This window comes from Pempheris klunzingeri, chromosome 20 (genome assembly GCF_042242105.1).
Source record: "Pempheris klunzingeri isolate RE-2024b chromosome 20, fPemKlu1.hap1, whole genome shotgun sequence".
Classification (NCBI taxonomy): Eukaryota; Metazoa; Chordata; class Actinopteri; order Acropomatiformes; family Pempheridae; genus Pempheris; species Pempheris klunzingeri.
The window spans coordinates 9779733-9791000 of NC_092031.1; the positions used below are offsets into that span (position 1 = coordinate 9779733).

An 11268-nucleotide genomic window follows, 5' to 3' on the forward strand; every position below is an offset into this window, starting at 1 on the left:
GCTGCACAGGACACATGGTGGTACAAGCAGCAGCAGTAGACCCTCCTGAGAGACACGTCGACTTGGCGCCATCTTCTGGTCAAGAGATGTACACAGAGGTTAAGTTCACATCCTGTAAACCACTGATTCTCAACCATTTTGGCCTGCAACCTCTTAAAACTGAAAGCTGAAAGCTGTACTGAATCTGGCAAACAGGCCTTTGATGTTCTCTGCTCCTGCAGCCTGGAACCATTTGCAGACAGATTTACAGTTAAATGAGCTGATTATTGCATTCAAAATGTAGTGAAGGGTTTGGGAACAAATTCCGCTGGAATTTGCAATTGCTTCCCTAGCGAGATCCATTTCAGCTTGTTTGCCTTTTCTGGCAAATGATTCTGAAGTTTTGGTGTATGTTTTTAATGTTTGCTTGTTTGCTATTTGAAAAACTGTATTGCAGCTTTTTTGGCAAGTAGAAAGAAGAGATCAAAGAAGAGATCTTGCAATCTTAGTGGGACTCACCTGGTTTAATTTTAAAAGAATTGAAAGAACAAAACAAAGCAACATCTACTTGCAGCCTCTTGTCACAAGTAGTGGACATGAGTCAGGGCCAGTTCATTTTATTTAATTGTTCTGCTGAATTGTTTTAATTTTGAATTTCCCATCTAAAGCAACTTGTAACTTTGTTTTGACATTGACGACATACAACAAATATGATTTGAGTGTGTCAGATTAAAGCCAAATCACAAAATTTCATTGACGGCCCCTGGTTGATGTGCTGAGAGAAATAAATTAAAAGAAATAAACAAGACATAGAAAAGCTTGGCAAATAAGTATTCATGTCCTACTCACTGTGCAGAAATGGCTGAAACAGCAAAAATAGAAAAATGCCAGATAATAAATATAATCCTACTGTTTAACACCACCATTAGTGGGAACAGCAGCACATATCAGAGGCACATGTTAGACTTCAGAATCCAGTCAAGACTGAGGTGGATTTTGGTTTAAATGTCTGAATTCAGCACAATCTGCAAAACACAACCTCAAACTGACTAATAAGAACCGTCACATTAGACCTTAAGTCAGCAACTTACACATTGTTTCTTCTACATTAAAGATGACCCAGTAAAACTGTCATCAATAGTCTTCTCTTTTGGCTAAATGGGCTCACGAATATTTTACATTTTCTTGCTTCAGCTTGCAGTCTTCAATTTTGCCATTGCACTGAAGAGTATTGCGCCGATAAAAACCTGGTGACTACATTACCCACAGTGCACCTCAACTGACAACATTTCTGGCAGAGGTTCAGGTGTGTTATGCTAGTAGTGGCTAATGTAGCCTCGAGCTGCTAGCTTCAAGCAGAGATGAGGAGCATCTGACAGAGGTCTGGTAAGATCACTTCTGTCTAACTTCACACCCACAGATTTTTTTTTCAGTTTTCAATTTTGTAGTTTTTGGCCCCAAACAACGCTGACTTGAGTGACATCACTTGAGGCAAGTTATCAGACGTTTCAGAGCTCCCTCCCTCCCTCCTTTGTTCCTCTGTCCTCCCTCCATACTAACTCTCTTTCCACTGACTCAGCCGCCTCCACTTTTCTGTCTGCGCTCTCATTCACTGCCCTCTAATCCTGCCTGTCTGTCTTCACTGCGTCCTTTGGCTGTCTGAAGCTCAGCAAGTTGAGAAAGTGGCTCGGATGACTCCTCTCACTCCGGGTCTCTTCTGTCCTCCTTTCTCTGATTCTGTCTGTGCTACTAAATCAACATGACACCTACTTTGGGAGGACACATTGCATCATGTGAGGCTTCTTCTACTTGTCTCCCTGAATCACTCCACTATCTCTTTCTTCTAATTTCTTTGACACTGGCTTGGCATTGCCTCTCGCAAACATATTTTCAAGACCCTTTTCCAAAACACACTTAACACACTTAATACTGAATTTTAAAGTTCATTCTTGAGATTGGGAACAGCTGCTGACGATCTCAACTTGATGTCCAATAGCTGTGTTGGATCTGTTTATCATAAGACTGAAAATGTCAAGCAAATAATGAAAAATATTTGAGTCTTAGGTGATGTCTCCAGATGTCTTTTTTTCTCCAACCAACAGTCAAAACAAAACCCAAATAAATTGCACCTAAAGTGATATAAAACAGAGAAAAGCAGAAAATGTTAACAAGTCAAAATAGGTGCTGAGTATCAACTAATCTGGTAATTTCAGCTCTTAATGTAGTAATGTAAATGTAACATGTAAAAAAACATTTTTAAACATTGTTAAAATATGGTACATTGTCATGGAAATATAGGTTTTCTAACTCAGTAAATTGATTTTTGTATAAGACTATATATCTATATATTTATTTCATATTAAATTGTTGTGTACGTGGAAATTTGACATTTCTATGAAACCACGTCTCCAGAATGGCTACAAAAAGGAGCTTGATTCATTGATTGTTCTGTCAGTGTGAAGTTAAATCTAATTGTTAATTTCTAGATTGTAGTTTATAGTCAAGGCTGTAAAACACACAACAGAAACAGATTAATCAGATAATGGCTTTATATTCCTGTTACACTGATGCATTACACGCATTATTCAATTTTTGATTGAAAACACAAACACCCGAGATACAGCAAACCACAAAAAAATGAAAGAAAAGTAGCGTATTAGTTGAGTCCTAACAACATAAAATTTTATTTGGATGTTGTGAAGCCATAATACCATTTTAAAGTTTCATTAAAAACACTTTAGGTCAATTCATATCCCTGAAAGTGTCAAATTTCAAGCTTTCCTTCCTGTTTAACCCTAAATGTCCTTTACATCATATCAAGTATACAGCACTTAATTATTGCACAAAAGTCCATAGTTTTACAGGTACACAGACGGTTAAAGCAAACTAAAACACCTCTAGCATTAGAGGGAGAAAAGCTCACAGAACTTTAGTCTCCTAATCACAAAGCATTAATGGATTAGGTTTTGATCTCAAAGAATTTCAGGATCAAACTCCTTTTTTAATCACAAATGATCTTTTTTGTTCTTAGAGCAGCAAATCTGAAAGTGAAAATAAACATATTTTTCATAAACATACTGTATATTATTATGTTTGCACTTTCTTCTCTACTCCCTGAGAAACTAAAACACTGGTTAAAGGAAACTTCCAGAACCTCTACAGCATATTGTTGTTTTTTTAAGGCTAGAAATATTTCATCACTTAATAAGCTTATTACTCATCTGTTTTACTGCTTTGCATCAGCACCAAAACTTTCTTATTGTTAACTGCAATGGCTTAAACAAGACGTACAGTATGTGGATAAGAATTCTTTGAAATATTTAAAATACAAAATGCAAATATACACTCAATTATTCATACTACCTCTGGCCTGAGGTTACTAGACAGGACCAGTATCAGTGAATGTTTACCTGTGTGCATACCAACATGGAAACCTTAAATAGGCTAAAATCATCAAATGTATAGTATACATGCTCCATCGGTATCAGAATTTAGACATATTATTGTAAACAGGATGGAAAAACAAAACGATTTCAGTTACAAGATGGAACAAGACATAACATTTCACAATTTCCTGAATTTAAACAGAATATTCATGTCCCTGTAAACCACCTTAACGAATACAAGTGCTCTTTATTGATATTTCTAAATATATTGAATTGTCCCTGTCGTGAATTTAGTGAGACAATATGAGGTTAGATGTTGAGTTAGTTATGCAGATATACTAATGAGGCTGAAACCCACATAATCATTCATTCACAACACTGTTGGGAATACATTCAAACATTAAGACGGTGTTAGACTTTTCAGACAATATAAATCCTGCCCAACCTAAACAGGTAGCCTTTTGTCAATACTAATAGTCATTGGGAATTTTAATAGGGCACAGTGAGAGCTAGCTAATAACTACACAAATAGAGTTTTAAATTGGTACACTTCTTTCATTGTTTCAGAGTCACAGGGTTTAATGTTGGCCAAAGTGCAGGCGTATGGCTACGGTGTTCCCTTTGGATCTCATGCTGGTGTAGATTACTGTTGTATAATCAAGCCCTAGATTAGGTATCAGTAATGATTGGTGGTGAGAGCACAGGTACTGTTCGTGAGCCTCTGTCACCTTATCCCTGTTCTGTGCCGTCCTTGTCCCAGCCTGACACGACATGTGTGGTCTTTTGTCTCAGCCAGTGCTATAACACCTGATCCCACGTATGTGTCCATGATCAAGGCCTTAAGAAGAAGCCTTTCAACACAGAGACCCCAAAGAATGGGACAGTTTTAAACTCTTGCTCTTGGTCACTAAAATCCCTTCATTCTTGCAGTGCCGGTGGCACAAAATTGACTGGTTTAGTGGAAGATTGCTGAAACATGGCAGATACAGTGAGATATCTCAATGTAAAGTAAATTACATTCATATTGAAGGGTATGGTGTGTTGAATGAGCTGACGGCATTGGATTTAGTTCACTCCAGAGCGCACTAGACACAGCTTTGGTTAAGATCTTCAGTATTTTTTTTATCAGACTCACAACTTCAATCAATCCTGCATATCTCCATTATTAATCATGATAATCTTGACCAGTGAGATTATTTATTTGCATTCCAATGGGAGTCAAGATCTAATATTGCATACACACTTAAAACCTATCACTTGAGATGTCAACTGGCTGTTATACCGGGCTAGCATTAAGGGAATAGTTCTGAAATTTTGTGAAAAATATGCTTATTCACGTTTTTACTGAGAGTTAGGCGAGAAGACGATATCACCTTCTCCTCTGTGCAGTCAGTATTCTGCTGGTTATCCTACCTTAGCATAAAGACTTTAAGATAAAATAAAAGGCTGTAAACAAGGGGAAACAGCTAGCCTGGCTCTGTCCAAAGGTGCATAATCTGCTTCTTTAAAATTCATTAATTAACATGTCATATCAAATGTCTGCAAAAACAACAAGTGTAACAATGGTAATTAACTTTCTTATGTTCTGTAATGTACCAGGCTATTTCTTGGCCGGGTGCAGTAACGTCTGGAGTCTCCACTAATTTGTGAGCTTTAGGCAGATTTAGTTTCCTGTGGACAGAGCTAGGCGTTTCCCTTTGTTTTCAGTCTTTATACTAAGCTAAGCTAATCAGCTGCTGGCTCCAACTGCACATTTACCCTACAGACATCACAGTGCCATCGATTTTCTTATGTTACTCTCAACAAGAAAGCAAAGAGGCATATTTCCAAATCTTAAAGCTGTTTCTTAAATAAACAGGTGATTCAAATAGAAACACTATTCGGCTTTATCTTAACAGGTTGTACCAAGTGTGGCTGTGGTAAAACCACACATATCCTGGACAGGGGTTGGTGCCCTGTTTACAGTATTCCCCCCCTCCTTAATTGTCTCTTTCACACACACAGACACACACACACTCATCTCATCTCTCCTGCATTACTTTCTTCAAGCAGTCCACTATGTCCTCCCCACTGACCCAAGGAACTATGTTTGCCTTGAACTTGGCAGCCTGGGACTCTTGCATTTCCAGTAGCAGCCTATGCATGGGGAAGTCCCTCCTGGGGAAGGCTGTGTCCCGGGGCCCCAGAACCAGAGAAGGACAGATATCATTGGCCCCATCTCCAATATAGAAAACCCTCTGGAAGGGAGTGCCGCCACGCTCCTTTCGTCGGCCTGCCAGATACTCCCGAAGTATCACCTGCTTGCACATGTTGTCAGGACAACAGGAGCATGAGTGCGAGTGGAAAGGGAGCAGCACAAGCCGGCCTGTTGCATCAAAGCTGGCGGGGTTTGTGAAAATCTTCCGGAAGAGATGGCGCACCCCAGCACGCTCCAGCCACCTCTCAATGAAGTACATGTTGGCATCGGAGACCACCGCCAGCTCGAAGTCCTGCTGGTGGCTCTGCAGATACTGGAGGAGGGACAGGAGGCCGGGTGTGGGTGGGATGTTCTCCACTGCTGACTGGATGGAGTCCTTAGACACACCCTGCTCTGCCATATAAGATAAGACCTTCTGCATGTACTCGTTGTAGTGCCCCTCCCTGTAGCTGTTTTTCAGCCAGTCAGGAAGCTGTTGGCTTGGCAAAGCACGCACCACGGCATCATCACTGCTCTCATTGATGATGGTCTCATCAAAGTCAAACAACACCAAAAAGCGCTGTTGCTGTGGCGCTGCATTGGTCAGGTTTGACGGAGCTGTCATCTTTGGTGTGTTGAGGAAATGGCGACTGGTCTCTGTCTAAGAGAAGAGAAGGGTGGGAATGAAGATTAGTTTTTTTTTTTCTTTGTGAAGGACAACAGATTCTGAGGTGCTGTTTTATTATAGCTTAGTCTAAAAATACAATGTTAATGGAAGCCATTCACAGTTTGACATCACATTGTGTCCATGGTTCAATTAAACTGCAGCACTGAACCACACACAGGGCTGAGGAAACATCAAATGCTCCTAATTGGACCATAAGCTGTAGGGGGAACATATGTTTACACGAGGAAAGGAAGGGAGCAGAATTTAAATCGAACAGCACATAAACAGGATGTTCATCACTCTTAGCGAAACTGCTGTAACCTCTGATATGCAACACATGGTCAGACGTTTCCAGACATTCCTTCATTCCTACGGGATTGACGGAAAAAACTCACAGACATTTATTTATACATGCCTGATCTCGGCACAGGGCCAATTCCATATTTACATAGCTGATATATCTGCGGCACAAGGCTTTCAGTGTTGCAGGCATGTGGTAACTTGAGAGAGGAGAGAGCTGTTGCATCTGAGCATACCTTTACCATATGTGGGACAAATCTGAGTGGTAATGACAAACCAGCAGTGGAGAGTGAATATGGCTTTTTTTTTTTACTCCACTACATTGATTTGCTGCCCTACAAGGCCACAAGACAGTAACTACAAATGATGTCACAATGGAGTTAAGACCAGAATCTTTGACCTTTTCACATCCGTTTTACCATGAAAAACATATTATGAACAAATTTGCAAGAGCTAGAAAAAAGTAAGACCACATAAATTAGACCTGCTAAGAGGTAGACTCCTTTTTTGAATCTCGCTCCTGGTGGATTTTTAACCATTTCTGCACACTCCGCCAATGTGTGTGTGTCTGACCAGTTGCTCCACCTGCAGCAAAGTTTAAAGTGTCCCCTCGAGATCTGCATTGGGTCTCGAAACCTCAATCCTAGTGCTGCCCTCTACTGCATATCAGTCACTTTTATTTGATTATTTGTAGACCATTTGGCTATTATTGTCTTATTACTGTCCTGTTTGGTCATTATGAGCCACCATACCTTGTATAAACATCCATGGCAACACCAGTGACTGTGTTCAGGTTCAGTCTTGTTCACAATCATGTAAGAGGACTTAATGTACAGATAATGTAAAGATCTCATTTCTACAATCCCATGAAAAGCCTGCATCTTATTTTGTGGCCGGCCGATCCCGTCTGCAGCAAAGATTAAACCACCTGCTCCCATGAGATCTGTGTTGGGCCTCACTCCCAACCCAATGCAGCCCTCTACTCAGAGGTTACTAGCCTAGCTCAGGAGGGTAGGAGTCGTCTCTGCAGCCTATCACTCCAGAGGAATTCACGTGCTTTTAAGTAGTTCAGCTATCTTTAAATTACACATTTAAATCTACTTAATTCAAAATCATTTAATGAAACTATTAGTTCAAATGGAGAAAAAAGCTGAAGAAAAAACAAAAGCATGTTTTGTTTGAAGCTGCTGTGTTTCCCTGCCCTCTTTAGATTTTAGCGCACTAATCTAAATGTTGTTTTATTTTTATCTTATTGTGTGAGACAGTGTTAATAATAAAATCAATTTTTTTACACCTTTAATCTAATTTGCAGATTGAGGGTCTGAGAACCACCGGAAACAAGCCCTATGGGACTGACAAACCCGTTACATAACTTAGATATGTTACACAAAATGGCCTACATTTACAGACGTACTCAGAGGGAACATGGACTACGTGCTCTGTAGTTTAAGATTATGACTGAAGGTCATGTGCCTGAACAGCCATGTCCAGTTGTTGTCCGGCAGTTCACACAACATGGATATGCAAAGTGTCTAAATCCACATACCACTGTAGCAGAGGGCACTGGGCACACTCTAATAATAGAATAGAAAGTGAGTCTTAGTGCCAAATTATTAAACTGAGCAAAACCATAGAATCAAGCTTCAGTTATAGTCCATAGGTGTAGATTTAAAATGTAAAATATATATAAAAGTACACATGTTTTATATAATATAATAGTATAATAGTCTGGGTTTGCAGGAAAGCTGACAGGACTAGATGACACACATGCATATATTCTTTTTTATTACACAATGTCAGCTCAGTGCAATAACATCAGAGCAGCTGGTTTGGTGCTCAGTAGTATGAATGTCCTGTAACCTGCAGTGTGGCTGCACCGACGCATTGTGCCAAGTGAGCGTACGCCTGGTCTCCCTCAGCAGCTCCATTAATAATAGGACATATTTACACACTAAGCTATCTAATTTTAACCCCGGAGCGCTATTCCTGTATGAGAGGTTACCGCTGCAAGTCATTAGCTCTGCCAGGAGTCATTAGGCTGACCGGGTCTACGTCCGAGCGCCGTGCATTTAAGGGCAAATTCAAGCAGGATAAACACACACAGGGAAAAAAATGACAGAAAAAATGAAAACTGTGCTGAGTAAGGCAGAAAATCAGGCCTACCGGGCTGGGATGGTGGACGAGGTGCCCGGCTCCGGAGACCGCATCCCAGTGACGCGACAAGATTTTTTAAAGGAGACTCCCGCAGCAGCTCAGAGGGTATTCCCATTTAAAGCCACCGTGTCAAGTCAGCGGCAGACAACACAGAGCATCCGCCAAACCCTTTCAAAGTAAAAGCCACCTACAAACAGTAACGTTCTTTAGCTTGATGTTTCAGAAATAGCACATTTAAGCAGCTGTCAAAGCGAACACAGATCAGTGCACATCCATCCAGCTGATATCCTGAAAGTGTTTAGGGAAGGCATTTATACATGAGGTGTATAGGAGTTTTGTTCTGTTTTTAACGCAACACTGAAATCCAGTGAGGTTAGCTTTAAATTGTCTTCAAGCATCACATAAAGGACACATTAGATAAATGAATTGGTTTGAAAATAATACATTTAGTATGTACTTTATGTAGTATAATTAAAATGTGAGAAATACGTGGTAACAAAAAGCACAATTCAAATGTATTAGTTTTTAATCTGGGACTGGTAAGTATGGAAAATATTTATATTACAGAGTGGCCAGCATGCAACATAACACAAACACAGCTGGAACCAACTTGATTGAAAAGCATTTGCTTTTGGACTTTTGATGCACACAATTAAATAATGATGTGTCTTAAAACTTATTTACAGCCAGGTAACTGTATATTCTGCTATATACTGTATGTGCTTTTGTCCACTTGTGCACCTCAAAAGCTCCAATAAATATATATATATTTTGCAAACAAGATGCTTTAAGCTGTCTTATGTAGTTTCTTTCAGGGCATCTTTGGAGTTGGGCCTTTTCCCCTCATGTAATTTGACACCACAATTTAGAAACTATGGTAAAATGTACAGTGCTGCATATTATCCACTATTCAGGCTGATACTGCAGCAACACTTTAAACAGCCTACTGATAATTGACTTAATTGACAGTCAAACAGCTGTTACCCTGTGGTGGAGACATATGTTGCAGTTCTGAAAAAGACAAGTTGTCACTTTGTTGTGTGTTGGAAACGTCCATCTAAAAATAAATGGAGGCATTTCTGAGTCAGCTGACTGGCAAGGCTGACACCCACTGCACATAGCTGAGGGTTAGACAAAGGGCATCTTCTAATTTCTGTGATACTGTGTGAAGTATGTACAAAGGGCTGGGAAATTCACAGTGAAGTAAGAACATGATAAACACTCATTCTCCGCTGATAGAGAAAGAGGGTTATAAGCATAATGTTATCACTGCATCAGAACATCTCCACCCTTTTTAAGCATAGTTGACTGCATGTTGTGTTCAGTACTCCTCATCTCCCCTTTAACTGATCTTTGAGTCACCTGTACTGTCCACGTCTACTTTTGTGAAAGTGTGGTGTTAATATTTTATGGTACACGTACTTTTGAACTTTGCACGTTTTGCATGTTTCACTTCAGTAAAATTATGTAGCTCCAGCAGTGCATCTGTGTTTTCAGAAGTTGAGTTTTACTACATTTGGTTGCCAAGTCTCCCTATATTTTATAATAGCTAATAAATCATACCCCAAACTTCAAATAAATGTATTCATATCTTCTGCAACAGTATCTCCAAATGAAAGTGAAATGAGTTGCATTTATTCTAATTCCTCCCAGCACTATGTCAGTGTAATTCAATGCAGAAAAGCAAGTGAACATGACACCTATTACAACAAAAAGGGGGTTTTCTGATCTGTACTCACAGAACAGAACCAATCCAAGTAACGTTTGAAATACTTAAACATAAACTCAACTAAAAATACTGACCATGAAAAGACAAATGGAGCCAAAACATGTGGCATTTGATTTGACATTGAAATAGGAATTTGTCATTTGAGGACTAAAAGTGAAAATTGTTTCCCCGCTTTTTGAGATATTTAGTAAGGTTTCGTGTTCATAGCAGGCTTATGTATATCAACAAAAAGTCTCTTGTGCGTCTGTTTGGGAAGAACCTCACCAATCATGCACCAGTATCATGTGTAGTTTGACCACATTCACTGGTAACATCTGAGTGTTTGACAGTGTATCAAATGTAAAATGAGACTCATGTGGATGCAGGGAGTGTCTTCAACATGCTTACCTCATGTAACTGTCACATGATCAGCCATAGGTCATAGTCATAGTCAATGATGTTTTCAACTTTCTGCTCATTTTGCCTTTATTTTAAGATAACTGTCAAGATAACCCCAACTGAGATTAACAAATCAATCCTCAAACTGTGAATTATTGATTGCTGTGGATTATTTCAGCCTGATAACAGATAACATGTTAGCCTGCGTTACTTTAACCACAACAGCAGGGCCCTGGTCACGAAAATAATCAGTCCCACACCAGTCATCCATGATCATGAGACGGTAATGGGAACTTCCTCACAAGTTTTTTTTTTTTTTTTCTTCAACAGAACAGGAAGCTGAATCATAGACATGAGCAGACATGTTGGCTGATCCAGACAGGCCTGGTTCTTCTGTGCTGACAGCAGCAACGCAGACACACAGTGTTTTATGTATGAAAAGCCAAAATTACTAAAACAGATCAACAGCCAAGATGAAACTACCAGCAAGCAATGTATC

The 11268-nt window shown here is 39.6% G+C and overlaps 1 protein-coding gene across 1 annotated transcript; it reads right to left on the bottom strand.

The window, feature by feature from the left end:
* Positions 1-2543: 2543 nt before the first annotated feature.
* On the bottom strand, positions 2544-8724 carry LOC139220410 (probable phosphatase phospho1). Its single transcript, XM_070852510.1, has 2 exons — positions 8672-8724; positions 2544-6202 (listed from the first exon to the last, which is right to left on the bottom strand). The coding sequence occupies exon 2, from the start codon at positions 6164-6166 to the stop codon at positions 5387-5389; it is 780 nt and encodes a 259-aa protein (XP_070708611.1). The 5' UTR covers positions 6167-6202; positions 8672-8724; the 3' UTR covers positions 2544-5386.
* Between the last annotated feature and the right edge of the window lie 2544 nt (positions 8725-11268).